General features: G+C 37.2%; 1 protein-coding gene across 1 annotated transcript in view; it reads left to right on the top strand.

The window, feature by feature from the left end:
• Positions 1–16,477: 16,477 nt before the first annotated feature.
• DNTTIP1 (deoxynucleotidyltransferase terminal interacting protein 1) overlaps positions 16,478–22,313 on the top strand; it is a 71,762-nt gene continuing 65,926 nt past the window's right edge. Inside the window, exon 1 of the mRNA XM_053689758.1 lies at positions 16,478–16,633. Within this exon, the coding sequence (XP_053545733.1) occupies positions 16,541–16,633 (93 nt within the window). The 5' untranslated portion in view covers positions 16,478–16,540. The remainder of the gene's footprint in view (positions 16,634–22,313) is intronic.

The raw sequence follows: 22,313 nt of genomic DNA, 5'->3' as shown, positions 1-22,313 counted from the left end.
AATGCTTCCTCCCAGTTATCCCCGTTCATGGCGAATTATGGGTTTCAACCATCCTTGTTGCTCGATTCATTCATGTCTCAGGGTATTCCGGCTTTGGAGGAGCATCTCCGGGAACTCCGTTCCATGTGGGTGCAGATTCAGGATTGCCTTCATCGTTCTATGTAGCGCCAAAAGTTCCAGGCTGATTGTAGGCGTCTGCCCGCACCTTCCTACCAGGTTGGTGAGAGGGTTTAGCTGTCCTCCCGCAACTTGAACCTTTGTTTGCCTTCCAATAAACTGTCTCCCCGTATGTTGGTCCTTTTCGGATACTACAACGGGTCAATCCTGTGGCCTACGCTCTTGACCTTCCTCCTGCAATGCGCATCTCCAATGTTATTCATGTCTCCCTCTTGAAACCATTGGTTTGTAATCGGTTTACCACTGTGTTGCCTCGTCCCCGTCCTATCTCTGGTGACCACCATGAAGAATATGAGGTCAGCAGCATTATTGACTCTCGTATGCCCAGGGGCTGCGTCCAGTATTTGGTTCACTGGAGGGGCTACGGTCCTGAGGAGCGTTTATGGGTTCCCTCCTCTGATATTCATGCTCCCGCCCTTCTCCATGCCTTCCATGCCCGTTTCCCCAATAAGCCTTTTGTCTTCCCGTGGGGGAGGGGTCATTGAGGGGAGGGTACTGTCAAGGTTTTTTCCCTGTTTTGTTTGCCATGTGCTGCTGGCAGCCATTTTGCTTACCTTTTCTTGCTGAATCTGGTGCAGAGTGTGTGATGCTCCTCATTTCCTGCACGCCCTCTTATGGCCAGACTGTTGTACATCATCCATGTGAGACAGGTTGCAGTCTCAGAATTGTGATGTCATCACTTATTATTTAAAGGGCCCCTGTTAAGTATGCTTTCCCTTGCGTTGTCTCAGACCTGTTTGTGAGTTGTGTTCCAGTTCCTGTGTATTACCTGGCTTGTCTGACGTCTCTTCTGGTTCCTGATCCTTGGCTTGTTCCTGACTTTGCTGTTCTCCTAGTTCCTGATTCCGGCCCGTCTTACTACTCGCTTTGGTTCCTGACTTGGCTCATCTAACTACCAGCCCTGGTTTTGACTCCTGGCGTGTTATTTGACTTGTGGACTTTTTATTATTTTTGTTATTAATAAAGGTGTGATTATTTTTGCACTTCTCATCTCAGTCTAATTCCTGGCATCCTGACAAAGTGATGGTAAACTCTATTAACATTAAAAGGTGACAAACACTTTCTTTTATGTAGCATAAGCAAATGGCATTATTTTTTTTTTTTAAAAAGTACTTTCTTTATTATATTTTTAATCTTTTATTTTCTGTCAATCATTGTTGTCCCTCCGCCTTCCCAAAGGGCTTTCCTAAGTAATGTAGTGATGTGTAGAGAAGTCTCACCCACTCTACACGTCGCTATGAGTAGAGTGTTTCCACCCATTGCCATGACAGAATTGCGCATGCGCAGCACATTATGCCTGACATTTTTAAGATACATTAATTTAATATCTAAAATTAAGAATACTTCCATCAAATAAAAATGTGATTTATTGAAAAATTTATTTATTTTGGGGGGGGGAGCTTATAATTAAATGGTATTATATTTAGTTATTATAGATTGATTGTTCACAGAGAAAAGAAGAAGCTTCCAAAATTGTCCTTTAAAACTTATCATTTATTGCATCCATAGATTTAAAAAAATGAACAGAAAGTCCAAAAGCTACACTTGGTAGCACACAACAGCTGAGGATAGATGCTTACGTGTTTCAGCTTCAACAAGCCATAATCATAGCATACTAAACTCCATACAATACACTCTATTTAAAACCATTAAATGCTGCTCATTGGTTAAAGGGTCAAGTCCAAAAAAAACTTTAATTTTTCAAATAGGGCATGTCATTTTAAACAACTTTGCAATTTACTTTTATCAACAATTTTGCTTTGTTCTCTTGGTATTCTAGTTGAAAGCAAACCTAGGAAGGCTCATATAATAATTTTTAAGCCCTTGAAGGCCGCCTCTTTTTTATTAGCTTTTCACAGCAGGGGAGAGCTAGCTCATGTAGGCCATATAGATAACATTTTAATCACGCCCGTGGCTAGTGGCAGACACTGTACTAATTGGCTAAAATGCAAGTCAATAGATAATAACTAAAAGTCATGTGATTAGGGGCGGTCAGAAGATGCTTAGACACCAGTTAGTCACAGAAGTAAAAAGTATATTAATATAACTGTGTTGATTATGCAAAACTGGGAAATGGGTAATAAAGGGATTATCTATCTTTTTAAACAACAACAATTCTGGTGTTGACTGTCCCTTTAAAGTGAAAGTAAATTTTCATGGTTTACCACACATCCAGGCATTGTATGTCATTAACATATCCAGATTTCTATATTATTATTATTTTTTTAAATATTAACAGTTTTATTCTTAGTCTTATAATTCCTACCGTTATCTATAAGGACAGAAGAAAAAAAGAGGCGCCTTATGGGACAGTATCGTGGTGTCGCTAGGGTGCAAGAAACGACGGGCAGCACACACAGATGGCAAGATACTCACAAGTGAGATGGCATATGCGTATGCCAAACTAGACAGGACGGAACCTTAGTCGTCCGCCAGACGATCCAATAGGAAGAAGGCTCTAACACTCCAACGGTCCAATCCGCAACGGCGGAAGTATACCAACGTCAGAGACCCACAGTGTTTATGGGAAGATTAGCGGCTCAGAGTCTTAGGTTTAAAAGGCAGGATACCGCACCCAACATAATTTCAGAATGATGGTCAGCGAGAGCGGGGGTATCATAGGAGAGAGTTTTATTTAAAAAAGGTTATTATTAAAACAGTTTAAAATACAGCAACGCGTTTCTCGACCTTCCGGTCGTTTCATCAGGCTGATATTCAGATTGAAAACCCCGCTCTATTAAACATAATAATCAACCAATCACAGACCGGTCTGTTATCCACACCCATCGTAGAGCCAATCATAAATTGTGATTGGTATCTATAGTAACAATTGCACCTGTTCTATAATCAAAGATGGAGAATGTGAAAACAACAATACCGACTGTGATCAGTGTATACAATAGACTTAGATTACATACAATAACCACAAGATGGGTAGTAAACACAGTGTCAGAAACCAATTTAAATCATTATTATCAAATAGTTGACAATTATTGCTAGCATCGAAAAAGTGTTTAACTAAAAAATAAAACAAAATTGTGTCTGTATTTCTCATGTGTACGAATTTACAATAAAAGATTAAAATAGACGGCCAGACATATAGAGGCAATATTATTCCACCATCTGTAAGTTTATGATGATCGTAATAAATTCTCGATCATACAGCGTAAAATAAATTAATATTCATAGACATATTGGTAATGTAGTAGTATTTCGATAAAGAGACCATGTATTCTGATAAATGGGTATAATAAATTAATATCCATATATGTTGATGGTGTAATGTATTTTAATAAATTGGTATCCATAAGTATATTATTAGTGTGATAGCCTCTACATATTTAAAGGGCATGTGTCTTTTGACGGATAAATATCAGTGTGTGATCAAGTATATATCGTCTTATGTCTAAATTTGAATATAATTAACTTAATAGGAATTCTTAATGGTGCAACTAGTTCTATCTAATTGGTCCGAGACCATAGACGTCTACTCCAATAGGGACAAATAATTGGTACTGTAAAACCTCCATCAGACTCAGGCAGAGGGACTAAAGGATCAAACCTTTATGTGAAGGCCGCCAGATCGACACATAAATTGAGACCATCAGGATGCATGCTTTTCAGTAGATGGATCCAATAAGTCTCCCTCTGTCTGAGCCTAAAAAACCGATTATAAAGATGGGATTTAGGAATGAATTCTATGGGATTGACAGAGTAACAGTTCAAATTTCCCCTATGTACATCGTTACAATGTCTTGATACACTATGGAGTCTATAATTATTCTTCATATTCCGATGGTGTTCAGACCATCTGGTACTAAGGCATCTACAAGTACGCCCTACGTATTGTACCCCACAGACACATGTTAGTAGATAGACTACATAAGAGGAAGCACAAGATGCACGGCCAATGATGGTATAAGATTTGTGGGTGATACTAGACCTAAAAGTTTTCTGTCGATCACCAATGAAAATACACATCTTACAGCGGGCTCGTCTGCATTTAAAAGACCCATGTTGTAAGGTATTTCTATTATTACCCGGAAAGGACTGTCTATGTTTGACAATCTTGCTCGGAGCCAGCATTGTTTTAAGGGTCGGTGCCCTTCTATAAACTATTCTAGGTTTGTCGTCCAAAGTTCTTTTCAAAATAGGGTCTTTAAGTAGTATTTGCCAATGACGTGTAACAATCTCTCTAATTAGATTATGGTTAGAATTAAATTGGGTAATGAACAACGGATCTTTATGAAAGGTGCTGTTATTTGCAGGTTCTAAACGAGCATTAGGCCCGGTAAAGTACAACTCCCTATTATCATTTTTGGCTCTCAAGAAGCCATTTTCGATGATAGAGTTAGGGTAATGTTTCTCCCTAAAGCGTTCCTTTAAGGTGAGACTTTGGGTTTCGTAATCAGCCATGGAACTGCAATTTCGGCGCACTCTTTTGAACTGGCCATATGGGACGTTCAATTTCCACGGGTGATAATGACAGCTCTTGAAGTCAAGATAGCTGTTACAATCTACTGCCTTAAAGTGGGTAGTGCTAGTCACTTGACCCTCAGTGAAGCAGAGATTAAGATCTAGGTACACTATTGATTGCCTCTCAATAGTGCTAGTAAACACCAAACCTCTATTATTGTTGTTTAGATGTTCAACAAAAGATTCAGCAGTGGAGGGTTCACCCCTCCAAATAAAGATAAGGTCATCTATATATCTGCCATAATATACCAGGTTCGCCCCGTATGCTGAATCGTAGATGTAACATTGTTCAAAAGAACCCATAAACAGGTTCGCATAACTCGGGGCGAACCTGGTACCCATGGCCGTTCCTTTTGTTTGAATGTAGAATTCATCTTGAAAGACAAAATAGTTATGTCTCAAGATGAAAGCAATAAGATCTAAAAGAAACTCTCTTTGGGTCTGTGGTAAATATATATCTTGTTCCAGATATTCAGAAATTGCCTGTAGGCCCATGTCGTGGGGAATGTTGGAATATAGGGCCTGAACATCACAGGTGACCCAAATCATATCAGATGTAATACTATATGATTCCAGTTTTTTAAGGAGATCTGCTGAATCACGAATGTAGGATTCTAGACCTAAGACATACTTCTGTAAGAAGTAGTCAACATATGATGAGACATTGTCAGTAAGGTTGCCAATCCCTGCTATTATGGGTCTTCCTGGGGGGCATAAACGGTTCTTGTGGACCTTAGGGAGGTGGTAATAAAACGCCAGGTTAGGTTCAGTCGGAATCAAATAGTTTTTCTCTTTTTTCAGGAGTATGCCTTTGTCAAAGGCTGAGTTTATAATTTGTTTTAATAAGGCTTTAAACTCCACGGTGGGGTCTGACTGTAATTACAGTCAGACCCCACCGTGGAGTTTAAAGCCTTATTAAAACAAATTATAAACTCAGCCTTTGACAAAGGCATACTCCTGAAAAAAGAGAAAAACTATTTGATTCCGACTGAACCTAACCTGGCGTTTTATTACCACCTCCCTAAGGTCCACAAGAACCGTTTATGCCCCCCAGGAAGACCCATAATAGCAGGGATTGGCAACCTTACTGACAATGTCTCATCATATGTTGACTACTTCTTACAGAAGTATGTCTTAGGTCTAGAATCCTACATTCGTGATTCAGCAGATCTCCTTAAAAAACTGGAATCATATAGTATTACATCTGATATGATTTGGGTCACCTGTGATGTTCAGGCCCTATATTCCAACATTCCCCACGACATGGGCCTACAGGCAATTTCTGAATATCTGGAACAAGATATATATTTACCACAGACCCAAAGAGAGTTTCTTTTAGATCTTATTGCTTTCATCTTGAGACATAACTATTTTGTCTTTCAAGATGAATTCTACATTCAAACAAAAGGAACGGCCATGGGTACCAGGTTCGCCCCGAGTTATGCGAACCTGTTTATGGGTTCTTTTGAACAATGTTACATCTACGATTCAGCATACGGGGCGAACCTGGTATATTATGGCAGATATATAGATGACCTTATCTTTATTTGGAGGGGTGAACCCTCCACTGCTGAATCTTTTGTTGAACATCTAAACAACAATAATAGAGGTTTGGTGTTTACTAGCACTATTGAGAGGCAATCAATAGTGTACCTAGATCTTAATCTCTGCTTCACTGAGGGTCAAGTGACTAGCACTACCCACTTTAAGGCAGTAGATTGTAACAGCTATCTTGACTTCAAGAGCTGTCATTATCACCCGTGGAAATTGAACGTCCCATATGGCCAGTTCAAAAGAGTGCGCCGAAATTGCAGTTCCATGGCTGATTACGAAACCCAAAGTCTCACCTTAAAGGAACGCTTTAGGGAGAAACATTACCCTAACTCTATCATCGAAAATGGCTTCTTGAGAGCCAAAAATGATAATAGGGAGTTGTACTTTACCGGGCCTAATGCTCGTTTAGAACCTGCAAATAACAGCACCTTTCATAAAGATCCGTTGTTCATTACCCAATTTAATTCTAACCATAATCTAATTAGAGAGATTGTTACACGTCATTGGCAAATACTACTTAAAGACCCTATTTTGAAAAGAACTTTGGACGACAAACCTAGAATAGTTTATAGAAGGGCACCGACCCTTAAAACAATGCTGGCTCCGAGCAAGATTGTCAAACATAGACAGTCCTTTCCGGGTAATAATAGAAATACCTTACAACATGGGTCTTTTAAATGCAGACGAGCCCGCTGTAAGATGTGTATTTTCATTGGTGATCGACAGAAAACTTTTAGGTCTAGTATCACCCACAAATCTTATACCATCATTGGCCGTGCATCTTGTGCTTCCTCTTATGTAGTCTATCTACTAACATGTGTCTGTGGGGTACAATACGTAGGGCGTACTTGTAGATGCCTTAGTACCAGATGGTCTGAACACCATCGGAATATGAAGAATAATTATAGACTCCATAGTGTATCAAGACATTGTAACGATGTACATAGGGGAAATTTGAACTGTTACTCTGTCAATCCCATAGAATTCATTCCTAAATCCCATCTTTATAATCGGTTTTTTAGGCTCAGACAGAGGGAGACTTATTGGATCCATCTACTGAAAAGCATGCATCCTGATGGTCTCAATTTATGTGTCGATCTGGCGGCCTTCACATAAAGGTTTGATCCTTTAGTCCCTCTGCCTGAGTCTGATGGAGGTTTTACAGTACCAATTATTTGTCCCTATTGGAGTAGACGTCTATGGTCTCGGACCAATTAGATAGAACTAGTTGCACCATTAAGAATTCCTATTAAGTTAATTATATTCAAATTTAGACATAAGACGATATATACTTGATCACACACTGATATTTATCCGTCAAAAGACACATGCCCTTTAAATATGTAGAGGCTATCACACTAATAATATACTTATGGATACCAATTTATTAAAATACATTACACCATCAACATATATGGATATTAATTTATTATACCCATTTATCAGAATACATGGTCTCTTTATCGAAATACTACTACATTACCAATATGTCTATGAATATTAATTTATTTTACGCTGTATGATCGAGAATTTATTACGATCATCATAAACTTACAGATGGTGGAATAATATTGCCTCTATATGTCTGGCCGTCTATTTTAATCTTTTATTGTAAATTCGTACACATGAGAAATACAGACACAATTTTGTTTTATTTTTTAGTTAAACACTTTTTCGATGCTAGCAATAATTGTCAACTATTTGATAATAATGATTTAAATTGGTTTCTGACACTGTGTTTACTACCCATCTTGTGGTTATTGTATGTAATCTAAGTCTATTGTATACACTGATCACAGTCGGTATTGTTGTTTTCACATTCTCCATCTTTGATTATAGAACAGGTGCAATTGTTACTATAGATACCAATCAAAATTTATGATTGGCTCTACGATGGGTGTGGATAACAGACCGGTCTGTGATTGGTTGATTATTATGTTTAATAGAGCGGGGTTTTCAATCTGAATATCAGCCTGATGAAACGACCGGAAGGTCGAGAAACGCGTTGCTGTATTTTAAACTGTTTTAATAATAACCTTTTTTAAATAAAACTCTCTCCTATGATACCCCCGCTCTCGCTGACCATCATTCTGAAATTATGTTGGGTGCGGTATCCTGCCTTTTAAACCTAAGACTCTGAGCCGCTAATCTTCCCATAAACACTGTGGGTCTCTGACGTTGGTATACTTCCGCCGTTGCGGATTGGACCGTTGGAGTGTTAGAGCCTTCTTCCTATTGGATCGTCTGGCGGACGACTAAGGTTCCGTCCTGTCTAGTTTGGCATACGCATATGCCATCTCACTTGTGAGTATCTTGCCATCTGTGTGTGCTGCCCGTCGTTTCTTGCACCCTAGCGACACCACGATACTGTCCCATAAGGCGCCTCTTTTTTTCTTCTGTCCTTACAGATATCTACCATCATCCTTTCTCTGGGAGTGCTGCCGTCAGATTGGGTCACCTGCGGTGGGGAATACCTTGCTTTCCCCGAGACTGTTTTCCTTCCATTGTGTTCTGTTTGTCACATGTGCGCACCTCCATAAGGACTCAATCCTTGTTTTTTCCTACCGTTATCTAGCACGCTCCGCCCACCTTCCACTTCCTATCTCTCAGTGAGTTTACGTATAGAGGGGCCCCAACCACTCTATACGTAGCTGCAATGCGCGTTCACAAGCACCGAGCGCATTGCCCCTCCAATGGCAATTCAGCTATTCATTACAGTTTCATCATATTGAAAATTCTCAATCATACAAAGTTATTTTTGTTCATGGATAAAACAATTGATAACATTATTGTGTTATCAATCGTTTTATCCATGAACAAAAATAACTTTGTATGATTGAGAATTTTCAATATGATGAAACTGTAATGAATAGCATTCTAAGTGTAAGGCATTGCGATTACTTTAAAAATATAATTTAGCATTTCTTGATAAAGTAATTAGATGCTAATTTGAAGTTATCGCTAATGCAATCTGCCTTCAATGTTGCCGAGACGCCGTCTAAACAGATGACGTTCACGGCTCTGTGGGGGAAACCGGGTAGGCGCATGCGCGAATCGGGAACGCGCAACTTAAGGCATAAAATAAGTCACGCATGCGCAAATCGATCAATAGGCGAATGACGTAGCTGCCGGCCGCCTAGCGGCCAGAAAGTCAATTGGAAGATCACACAACATGATCAGGACTAAAAAAAAACGGGTTGAATTGTAACTTGTCAAAAATTATATTTCATTGCTGATAAAAATGTATTTAGAACGAACTATCTAAAAAATCATGAATGAAACTACTATTGATTTTACATGAACTATTTAACTAAGGATAGTGAAGCATGTAACTTTACCTTCACTTTAAAGCAAAAGAACCTTTAGCTGTAGATTGTCTAAAAGTTAATTACTTGAAGTTGAGAGAGTGACCGCCTGATACTTGGTCAAAATACCATATACAGAGTAAAGAAGTATAAATGTATAAACATACATATAAGTATATCAGGCACTTTTATAAAATAGAACGTTTTCATTATAAACATGCTTCTGTAATATTACTAAATTCATCTGAAATATAATTTGAAATATAAGGAAGATTTAGTACATTTTTAACAGATTTTCAGTAAAATTACTACTGTTCAATATTTAACAGAGCGAACACAAAACCAAAACCATGCAGAGCAGGCCAAAGGGAATACTAATGCACTCTATTTGGTAAAAAAACAAACTTGAATTCAAAAACTTAAATAAGAAATGTCCTAGTCTGGATTTTTTTATAGATTGATTGTCCCATATAAAATATAATTCTGTAATAATAATTGTGAACCATACCATCTTATTTATTATTTTGCAGTTTAACATTTATGCAAATATTACTGTAAACCACTTACTTCTATTGATAAATGTAAAGTATTGCTTACAAAATATTCCTGACTTGTATGCAAGTAAATACTGAATCACAACATAAGCCATAGTTGCCAACAGTCCCTGATTTCCAGGGACAGTCCCTGGATTTTGTTGTATGTCCCTGGATTTTGTTGTATGTCCCTGGATTTTTTTTGTCCCTGGAAATGCCCTGAAAATCTCTTTTGCACAACATTTGTTGTTTGCATATATATATATATATATATATATATATATATATATATATACACATATACATATATACAGATAGATAGATGATAGATAGATATAGTGTATTATTTAAATATAATTAATTCCTAATGGAATATTGTTATTATTATTGAATGGGTTCACATATTATTTGTCTTTCTAATTTTGATGCTGTGTTGTAAAAATAACCATATGCCCAGAATGTGTTCCAGAGACTGAGTAGGTGTAAGAGCTTGGTGCTGTAATCTGTATAATAAACTATGGATAAGTCTAAATTATACTATTACTATCAAATGGGTGTGTTTCGATTGCAGAACTGAGTGGTTGGAGCAGTTGAACAGTAGGTCGTCAATACTCCAGTAACCCGCTTGCTTGCTCTGCTGCAAAGTGTCCCTGGAATTTTTTTTTAAATGTTGGCAACTATGCATAAGCTCTAATTTAGGGCCAGAATACAAGCGCTAAATATCACATCAGAACCTTAAGCAGCGCAGGGGGTAAGTAGCGCAGCAGTTAGTAAATATATACTGTATGTATATGCTGATATAAATATATATTTATGTGTTAATAATATGTGTATATGCACATACTAACACATAAATATATAGGTATATAATCATTTACATATATTTATATTGTGGTCATTTGGGGCACTTTTAGAAAATTAACCAGAGAAGGATAAATCTTCATGCGAATTCACAAGTATGCTCAAAAATAAAAACACTATTTCACAGAGCCCGCTCGGGGAACATCAACAGATGCGACATCCACAGACGGATTAAATGTAGCTCTCATTTTCTCAAGGAAAGCATCATGGTAAGCCCTAAGTAGATCATCTATCTCTTTCAGGCGGTATTTGTCACCATCATGTGTATATGCATATCAGATAGACAGTGCATGTGCAGCTTATTGTAGCGTTCGAATTATAGTGCCAACATTAGCAGATACATTTCAGATCAGGAGTTATAAATCAGATTGACAAATTGAGCTCAGACTGCTCTACTCAGGTCGCCAGCGGGATGTTGAAATTCATTGAGAGGCCGCCGCCAGAAACTTTCAACTATCCAGACTAGTACTCTAGTAAAGGGGATCACCATAATATAGCTATCGTTTGAAACAGCAAATTATCTGATGATGATCTTTTGTCTCTAAGGTGGTAGATAGCACCTTGGTCCACAGATATTTAGCGGATTATCGAAACCTTATTAGGAGCAACTAGTATTACGACCTAACATGGCTGCTAACTGGACACTCCCCCATATGTTTATTTTTGACATTTGGTTCTGAAGAAGAGCAACTAGCTTTCCATTACCACTTCTGTTTTTCTAGAGTTAATATAAACTAATTAATTTGTAGCTAATTTATATAACCAACGAAATGTAGATGCTGATGAAGCTGTATTGATCAGCATTACACTGGCATCAAGGAGTTATGTGTTTAAAATCAATTTTATGTTATTCTTTCGTTGGATGCGGTCAAAGCTTTTGACTCGATTGTGTGGGAATATTTATTTAGGGCGATGGAGAAGTTTGGTTTTAAAGGGGAATTTCTACAATTCATTTTTCGTTTATATTATAATCCAATCTCCTTTTTACTTATCAATGGATCTCTATCACCTAAAATAACATTGCAGAGAGGCACCAGGCAAGGCTGCCCTCTGTCTCCACTACTCTTTAATATCGCGCTGGAACCTCTCACGATACGATTCAGAGATGTTCTGATAGGAGTCCCATTTGGTTTACAGCGTCTTAAAACACTGCTGTATGCAGATGATGTGTTGGTTTTTTTAGCCAACATTCAGCAGTCTATTCCTATGATCCTTAATGTGCTGGAAGCTTTCAGTTCTTTTTCAGGGTATAAGATAAACATAGACAAGAGTGAATTAATGTGCATAAATAATTCCCAGTTAGTAGGACTTAATATCCCATTCAAACAGGTTGAGGTTATTAAATATCTAGGTTTAGTTTTACACAAAAATCCTAAACTCTGGTATAAAGCTAACTTTGAGCCCCTATTTCAAAAAATAGGAATGGATCTGCATCTTTGGGCCACTTTTCCATTGTCTATCACAGCCAGGGTTAATCTGATAAAATCAATCATTTTTCCACGTTTGCTATATCCTCTTCAGAATCTTCCTTTATTCTTACTGAATAAAGATCTAAAGCTTTTTCATGCTCAAATCTCTAAATTCATTTGGAATAATAAAAGGCCTCGAATTGCGCTTGCAAGACTAATGCAAAATCGTGGATCAGCGGGATTGGCTCTGTCTAACCTTAAATTGTATAATCTGGCGGCGATGGTTAAAACAGCAATAGATTGGCTTGCTGGCACCAATTTGGTTTCATCAGAAGAGCTAGAAAATTATTTGATTGCCCCATTCGGGTTAAAAGCTATATTACATTCTCCAGTTCAGAAACTCCCTCAGAATGTTAGCTGCCTTATCACCTTTAGAAATATAGTTTCAGCCTGGCAAAAGTTTTTTGCAATTCTTGATATAGATTTCTCATTCTCTGAATGGCTTCCGATTGCAAATAATCCTAATTTTCTGCCAGGTCTATATCAAAAAGTTTTCAAAGACTGGGCTGATAAAGGACTACACTATGTAAAACAGTTATTTGATGAGAATGATCAATTACTAGCGGCGGATGTTATTTTTAACAAATTTGATTTACCTAGATTTAATTTATTTGCGTATTTTCAAATCCGCCATTTTATTTCTTCACAAAGTTTGTCTCTCTCGGCTTTTTCCGCCTGGTCGGATATTAAGCTTGTTGTACAAAAATTTGTTGCAGGAAACTCCTCGATATCCTTGATGTATGATATTATGCTGTCCAAGCAGAGTCTACTATTTAGAGATAACATTTGTAAGTCCTGGCTACCTCTTATCCCCTCTGTAAACCATGATAAAATTACTCAGAGCTTTGACTCTCTACGTAAGTGTAAAGTCCCGATATCGTGGAATGAATCCCAGATGAAATTGATCAATAAGTTTTATCTTTCACCGTGGAAAGTTTCTAGATATTATCCGTCTTCGGGGTAGTTTATGTCCTCGGTGTTCACATGTTAGGGCAGATTTGATGCACATGTTTTGGACTTGTCCTATGGTATTAAAGATTATTTTCTGGTTCAATACACTTTATAAAACAACAATTGGATTATCTGCGGAAGATGCCATCTTCCTACTCCCCCCACAAGAGATTGTTAATGATATCACTATTAATAGTTTAAATACTATTATTCTGACTGTTAGATACTGTTTACTTAAAAACTGGAAAGCTAGGTGTGTACCGGGATTAGCTATGGTCCTCTGAACATTACAAGATCAAATTGTTTTTGAATCATATCATCTTTATGAGGCCTCGGAGAAACGAATCAAGAAGTTCCTCTGGAAATGGACGCCAGCTATTCTATCTTATTCATTTCCTTTGCAAAAGCGGATCCTTAATTCTTTCCTTTCTTCAGTGAGTTTTGCTGAATTAACTTTACTTAATGTTTTTCCACACACATGGATTGCTAAACGGTAGGGGATCCCTAGTCTGTGGCGTTGTGGGGGGGCGTCGGGGGTGGGGAGTGAGAGAGAAATATTTATTTTTTTATTCAATCTTTTGTCCTTTTTTTTTTTTTTTGTTCCTTGAAGGGAAAGAATATGGAAAGTAATGTAGGGAAAATGTATATAAGAAAGTTGATAGCTGTCTATTTTTTAGTTATCTAAGATAAGAAGTATTAATCATATTACTTTCAGTCAGGTAGCTGACTAGAACTGTTCAGTTTGTATGAAGATTGGAATCAGTATCTGTTAACACCCTTCATGTTAATGTATTATATGTTTAGATGCTTATAGATTTACTGATATATAGCTACGTGGAGCTGTGTCTCCAGACAAGATATACGAAATGTTTTTTTTTCTTTGTGTGATTTATTTTTGTGCACCGAATAATCAATAAAAATGATTTTAAAAATAAAATAAAAAAAATTTTAGAAGCAAAAATAGATAGCAAATCTCCCATCCATGTTAGATTGTAGAGGTTTGGGAGGTCTGCCTGCCATCCTGCTCGCAGCCAGCTTCATGTCCCAATTTTTAGAAATTGACACAGCTTCAGCCAGGACACACCCTGAGTCTCCTCTGTCCACTCACAGCATTGCCTAGCCCAACCCATGATCCTCCCACTACATGGCTCTTCATTCATTGCTACCTCTTTAAAATACTATTGGCCCATCAAATATTTATTTTAGATAATTAATGGACAGTACCCCTATGTATGTATTGTTAATTGCTGCTTTTAGACCAAATCTTGTGACTTAAAACCAACTAATCTGCCATGCTGTCTCAGGGACTTGAGAGCTACGTAGAGTTGTCAGGTGTTCAGTATTCAACTGAACAGTGCAGTATTTAAAGGGAAATTGTACTGTACAAATGTCTCCCCTTTAATGTGGCCCTAGTGATCTATTTTACCTTCTGGGGTGTATTAAATTGCTTACAAACAGCTACTTTATTTTTATTTTACTTGAAATAGCTGATTTTGCCTGTTCAAACCACCAACTATACTGGGAATTTGAATAGTGTTGAATTATCTGTAAAAAATGTATTTAAACAAGAGATAACAGCATAAATTAATCTCCCAATGAAGGGGAAGGATGCTTGTATCTCAAATAGCTGGTTTTGCTCACTGACCCCCCCCCCCCCCCCAAAAAAAAAAAAAATTCTAACGATCAAGCTTTGTGTACAAAATGAGAAAACATGAAAAATGCTCTTTCCACGTATATTTGACAACAGCAGGTTATGGTTTTAACTATCAAAACCAGATATTTAAATCACTGGGTGATCTGCAGTGAGGTATGTGGGGTCACTATCTGCCCTCAAATTTGACCCCATTGCCTACAGCCCATATCAGTTATATCCAATACTATCTCCTTTAGACGAGACCTTAAGCTCTGTTGCTGTCAACCATTTGCCAATATCGTTATTGGAGTGGACCTCATCAGTTAAATGGACAGTCTATTCAAAATTAAACTTTCATAATTCAGATAGGACATGCAATTTTAAACAAGTTTCCAATTTACCTTTATCATCAAATTTGCTCTCTTGGTATTCTTTGTTGAAAGCTAAACCCAGGTAGGCTCATATGCTAATTTCTAAGCCCTTGAAGGCTGCCTCTTATCTCACTGCATGTTGACAGTTTTTCACAGCTAGGCGGTGCTAGTTTATTTGTGTCAGCACTGATTGGCTAAAATGCATGTCTGGGGGCAGTCTGCAGAGGCTTAGATACAAAGTAATCACTGAGGTAAAAAGTGTATTAATATAACTGTGTTAGTTATGCAAAACTGTGAAATGGTATAAAAAAACTGTGGAATTTGTAATAAAAAAATGATCTATCTTTTTAAACAATAACAATTCTGGATTAGACTGCCCCTTTAAGTGTCCATTATTTTACATACATTTTTAATGGACAGCCAGTTAAAATCCTTAACAGTTTGGTTAAAAACTGGACAGCTGGTAACTCTGTTGACATCCCTTGAGATGAGGCTCTGAAATGGAGACTTGGGGTAAGGCAAAGAAGCCATCATATGTCAGTCTATTTCAAAAAGGTTCCATGATTTATAAAGAGCAATTTTAAACAACTTTCATATTTTCTTATATAATCTAATATCTAATTTACTTAATTATAATGGTATCCTTTGTTGAAAAGCATTACTAGTTTGGCTCTGGAGTAACAATACACGCTTGGAGGGTGGGAGCTAGCTGGGACTGGTGGCTACATATATAGCTGGGACCCTGTGGCTACATATATTTGCCTCTGTCATTGGATCATCTGATGCGCTCATCAGCTAGCTACCAATTTTGGATATGCATAGCAGTTGTTTCAACTAAGGATATTAGAGCATGAAGCAATTTGATAATAGAAGTTAATTAGAAAGTTGTTTAAAATTGCATTATCTATAAGAACCTTACACATTGGGTTTCATGCCCTTTTAAGATGTAATGTAAATATGCAATAACTATTCGACCAAAGCATAATCATTATTTTGTCTGTTTCCATTAATTTTGTATACTAATATTTTGGTTATGCATTATATGACATTGCTACACATAACTAACTAGGTAAAAATAATAATTCTGCTGATAACACGTAAACACTAATATTTTTTTCTCTGGGCCCGTAAAATTTGCAGACTAGCCCAGCAGTTTCCATGGTTACAGCAAGTCGACTGCGCTCGGCTATGACATCAGAGCGCCTGTATTATGGTGTCCGGGTTCAAGATGGGAACTGGTAGAGACCAAGAGCTCGGAACTCAGAGTGGCGAGGAAGAAGATGGCGAGGAGAGAATCTCGGTGGTGAGAATGGGCAACATGGTGGGATGATGAACCGGGTGAAAACTGCAATAAATATTTAGCTGCTAGTGAGGGCTTCAGCGCTTATGGTTACCAAGTCAGGCAGTGGTTCCTACCTTCATTCTGGTTCCCCAAATAACAGATGGCTAGACAGTGGTAGATGAAAGCAGATCAGATGATCTTTTACAACGTTCAATGAACCAGATTACCAGTGCAGCCTGAATTTTGAAAATATTTCAAGTGCATTTGACTAATCTGCATATCTAGTTATAAAGAACACATTGACACCTATGTATTTATATATTTTAGTTTACTTTCGTTTATGGGTTATTGTCCTACAAGTAGTGGAGTAGTGGTGTAAACGGTTAACTTAAAGTGACATAAAAGTCCTTTCCAAAATTAAGTGGTATGACAAAAAAAAGCAAACCCTTCTATGAGACCACGCAAATGCACTACAGTGTTCTAAAACACAGAAGTTACCATTACCTCTGATACTATTCACTACCTACAAGCAGGGGAGGCTTCCACATTTTGACAGGTAAGAGGTGTAGCTTTTTATGACACGTTTGTAATATCACTTTTTGTGTAGGGTATTTTATGTTCCTTTAACATATATTACTATATAATATACATAAATAACATTTACATATGCATTTTACTTCTTATAAATGTAGTCCTAGAATATTGGCAATTTTATTTTTAAGAGACATGAAACCCAAAACTTTTCTTTTGATTCAGATAGAGCATACAATTTTAAATACCTTTACAATTAACTTATTTGATCTAATTTGCTTAATTCTTTTGGTATCCTTTGTAGAAAAGCATATCTAGGTTGGCTCAGGAGCTGGGAGCTAGCTGCTGATTAGTGGCTGCACATATATGCCTCTTGTGATTTACTTACTAATGTGTTCATGTAACTAGAAGTAATGCACTGCTGCACTTTCAAGATAGGATAACAAGAGAATTAATCAAAATTGATCATAGAAATAGATTGGAAAGTTTTTAGAAATGTGTGGTCTATCTGATTGTTGAAAGGAAAAATAAGGGTTTCATGTCCCTTTAAGTAATTTTAGCGATTACCTTGGAGAAGACAATGTAATCTCTAAACTTTCTTTTGTAGTAAGGTGTAATAAGCCTTACTATTTGACAATTGTGAGAGAGCCATTCACTCAAACATATTTATACCAGTGAGGTGTAAAACAAGGAGGTATTTAAAATAGTTGAGTAATTAGACTCACACTTCACACCCTTTAGAGGTCCACTGTAATAAACAATCGTTTTGGGGGGGAAATACAGTAATTGCATACATTTTAAAACATAATGTTAAAAGAGTATGTATGAGTTTGTCTCTATTTTTAATCTCATTCATTTTTGTTCCCTCACAACTCTGAAAGCCACAGACTAACAAAATAAATATAGCAATCTTATATTGCATGTTTTGGGAATATTATGATCTGGCCTTAAAGTGCCATAAAACATGTTGATCTGTGCATATCCTAAAAGGGCTAAATAAGTAAAAATAGTTTGCATAAAAAAATGTTTACAAATTGCTAGCAAGTATTTTAAAATAATGCTGTCTGGAGTAGTCTGATCCACCCCCCTTATCAGTGTTTAGCTTCAGAAACACAGGCATTGTATTTTAACTGAGTTCACAGAGGCTTATTTGCTTCTCTGCATGCTCCAGCATATAATGACTGTTAAAGTCTTGCATTCTACCAAATCAAATGTGGATATAGATGCAGCTATAGAAGGAAATGTGATGGGGGGAGTTAGAGCTGTACAATTCGGAAACTTAAAAGAAAGGGTTAATGGCGAGGCACTGCAGTATAAATTCGCAGGTAAAAGTACTTATTATATTTTGTCTCTATCCCAACTTGTTTTATTTCCCTTTAATGAAAATCTACTTTTCTTTCTTATAGGTGGCAAGAGTCCACGATTTGTTACATGTGGGATATACATTCCCACCAGGAGGAGGCAAAGTTTCCCAAACCTCAAAGCCTATAAATACCCCACCCACCTCAATCATATCTCAGTTTAAACTTTGCCTCCTTTGGAGGTGGTTAAAGTATGATGTGCTTTAGTGTATACTGAAGTCCGGTTTCCCCTCAGAGTTACAGTGTTTGTCAGAGGGATGTTTGGGGAGTTTAGCCTTTAGACACCATGTTGTGAAACCTCTTGTCTCTCTAAGGCCTTCTGTAAATTTGTTTGCAGTAAGCCTTTTTCTGCCTCCCTTTACAGTTTTACATACTCCTATCTTCTACCTCAGTTGTTCGTTTTTTTCAGTACTGGTTGGCTGTCTGCTTAAAGATTTCAAATGTGTCTACAAACAAATACAGGTAAGTATATATTCTTTCTACACATGGCTTTTTTGGCGCACTTGTTAAAGTTATGCTTATACTGTTATAATTGCGGCCCAGGGACATGCATGTTTTTTTCATTTACATAAGGCTTTAATGAAAAAAGGTACATTTTGGCTTTTGGTATTGCTTATGGGAGCGTTTTAGATTTTTGTGCCTCACTATTCTTAAGAGCGTTTATAGTGCAGGGGAATCTTTACTTACAGTCTCGGGGGGGGCGGATTTTCTTACAAGGGCAGCCTCTTTGTCTTTTTTTTTTTTTTTTTTTAGCTCCCGGTGACATCATTGATGCGTCGGCGCACTTTTTTGCCGCAACTATTTCACGCTCTTTTTTTTTAAATTTTAAATAGATTCTCTCCTGTTTGTGTAATCCCCTCATTGTAATATACGGGCTTTAAGTTAAGGCTTCAATGAGCGCTCTATATTTAATATTTTTAGTATCATTTATTTATTAAGCAATTTTTTTGAGCACAAACTTTTCCAAATCCTCAAAGTTTATTTAGCATTACAAAAAATATTTTAATACAGTTTTTTTGCTTTATTAACTTATTTGCTATAATGGAACATACTGCTTCTGTCCCTGAAACCACCATAAAACCTTAGTCTGTTGTACACCTTTCTACTAAAGCTAAGTGTATTTTTTTGTAAAACTTCTGAAGTGCCATCTTCATCAAATTTATGTGACTCATGTATAGTGTTTTTATCACGTCCTAATGATGTCTCTGGTTTCAAATACTCCTGTTTCAGTTCCACAGATGGATGTAGATGGCGTATCCCCAGCAATTAATACTTTTATTGCTGCTTCAATTCAAAAGGCCCTGACTGATATTCCACCTTCAAATAAGTGTAAAAGATCAGCCCATGTTTTACCGTCATCTAGAAAAGCATGTAATGATCAAACTAATACTGATGTATCCTCTCATGATGATGGTTCCTCTGATTCTGAGGCCCCCCCCATCTGATACAGAAACAGATAAATCTTCTTTTTTTAAAAAAATTGAACATATTTGTTCCCTTTTAAAATAAGTTTTAGTCACTTTGGGAATTGAATAAGCTAAACCTTCTGAGGATATTCCTTGTAACAAGTTTTTAAATCTACCATTGACCTTCCAGAAATATTTCCTGTTCCTAATGCAGTTTTTAGTATTATTTCTAAAGAATGGTCTAAGCCTGGTACTTCTTTTAACCCTACATCTATGTTTAAAAAATTGTATCCTTTACCTGTTTCTAATTTAGAGCTGGTTATGTCCTTAGGCTAGCTATAGCTATTGCTGACATAGCCGCTGCCTCTACTTTTTGGCTCTCCAATCTTGCTCAGCAATTTTCTTCAGATCCTGAATGTTGTAATGTTATTCATTTACTTCAAGAAGCAAATCTTTTTTTTTTTTTTTTTGTGATGCAGTATTTGACATTATTAAGATTAATACTAAAACCATGTCCTTAGCTATTCTTTCTAGAAGAGCTTTATGGGTTAAATCTTGCAATGCTGATATGGTCTCTAAAATCAGATTATTAGCTCTTTCTTTTCAGGGTTAGAATTTTTTTGGTTCTTAATTAGATTCAATTATTTCTTCAATTACTGGAGGTAAGTCAGTTTTTTTTTGCCTCAAGATTATAGATCTAAGGGAAAATTTAAGGCTCCTAATCGTTTTTGAAACAAAGATCAAAAACCTTCCCCCTCTCCAAAAGCCCCTGCTCTAATTGGAGACCTACTTCCAATTGGAATAAATCAAAACAATTCAAAAAACCTAATCCTTTTCAGAAAACAGCATGAAGGTGCGACCCCCAACCCAGTTTTTCTGGTAGGGGGCAGATTAAAAATTATTCAAACAATTTGGTCAGAATCTGTCCAAAATCGCTGGATTCAGAATATTATCTCTCAGGGATATCGAATTGGTTTCAAAATCAGACCCCAAGGGAACGGTTTTATTTAACTCATGTTCCATAACATCCAGTAAAAGCTCAGGCTTTTCTAACATGCGTCTCACATCTAGAATTGATGGGAGTGATTGTCCCAGTTCCTCTACAGGAACAAGGAAAGGGTTTTTACTCAAATCTGTTCATTGTAACAAAGAAGCAGAATTTCTTCAGACCAATCTTGGATCTGAAAACACTAAACAAATTTGTAAGAATTCCAACTTTCAAGATGGAAACAATAAGGACTATTCTACCTTTTTATTCAGCAAGGTCATTATATGTCCACAATAGACATGATGCTTATATTTACATCCCTATTTATCCAGACCATTTTCAAATTCTGAGATTCTCTTTTCTAGCAAAGCATTTTCAGTTTGTTGCTCTTCCGTTTGGCCATGCAACAGCACCAAGATCATTTTCAAAAGTTATCGGTGCCCTTCTGTCTGTAATCAGAGAGCAGGGTATTGCTGTGTTTCCTTATTTGGACAATATCTTGGTTCTAGCTCAATCTTTTCATTTAGCAGAATCTCACACAACTCAACTATTGTTGTTTCTTCAAAATCATGTTTGGAGGATCAATTTTCTAGAGTTTCTTGATTCCTCAGACAAAGGTCACTTATTTGGGATTCCAAATAGACTCTGTCCATGACTCTTTCTCTGACAGAAAAGAGACGAATAAAGTTAGTTTCAGCTTGTCTGAACTTTCAGTTTCTATCATACCCTTCAGTGGCTATGTGCATGGAGGTATTAGGCCTAATGATTGCAGCATCAGACACTATCCCCTTTGCTCGTTTTCATATGAGGCCTCTTCAACTTTGCATGCTGCGCCAATGGTGCAAGGATTATGCTCGAATATCACAACTAATATTCTTAGATCCCAACACTCGTTTTTCTCTGACATGGTGGCTAGATCACCAATATCTTCAGGGGGTCTCCTTTGTTTGCCCTACCTGGTCTGTGATTACAACATATGCAAGTCTTACGGGTTGGGGAGCAGTATGGGGGTCCCTGACTGCACAGGGAGTTTGGAATCTTCAGGAAACAAAGATTCCAATCAATATCTTAGAACTCTGTGCTCTTCAAGCTTGGCCTCTTTTGAAGAACAAACCTTTCCTTAGTTTTCAAACAGACAATGAGGCCTATTTATCAAGCCGTCAACTGTGCTGCATTCGCCGGCACCAATACGCTCGCCTATGGATCAGCCAATAGGATGAAAGCTCAATCCTATTGGCTGATTGCAACAGCCAATAGGATTTTTTCAACCTTAATTCCTATTGGCTGAAATAATTCTATCAGCCAATCGGAATCTATGGGACGTCATCTTGGATGACGTCATTTAAAAGAAACCTTCATTCCGAAGAAGTCGTCGTAAGAAGAGGATGCTCCACGTCGGATGTCTTGAAGATGGA

Source organism: Bombina bombina, chromosome 1 (genome assembly GCF_027579735.1).
Source record: "Bombina bombina isolate aBomBom1 chromosome 1, aBomBom1.pri, whole genome shotgun sequence".
NCBI classification, from domain to species: Eukaryota; Metazoa; Chordata; class Amphibia; order Anura; family Bombinatoridae; genus Bombina; species Bombina bombina.
Note: the sequence above shows the minus strand (reverse complement) of the source record. Positions and strands in the feature narration are given on the sequence as shown.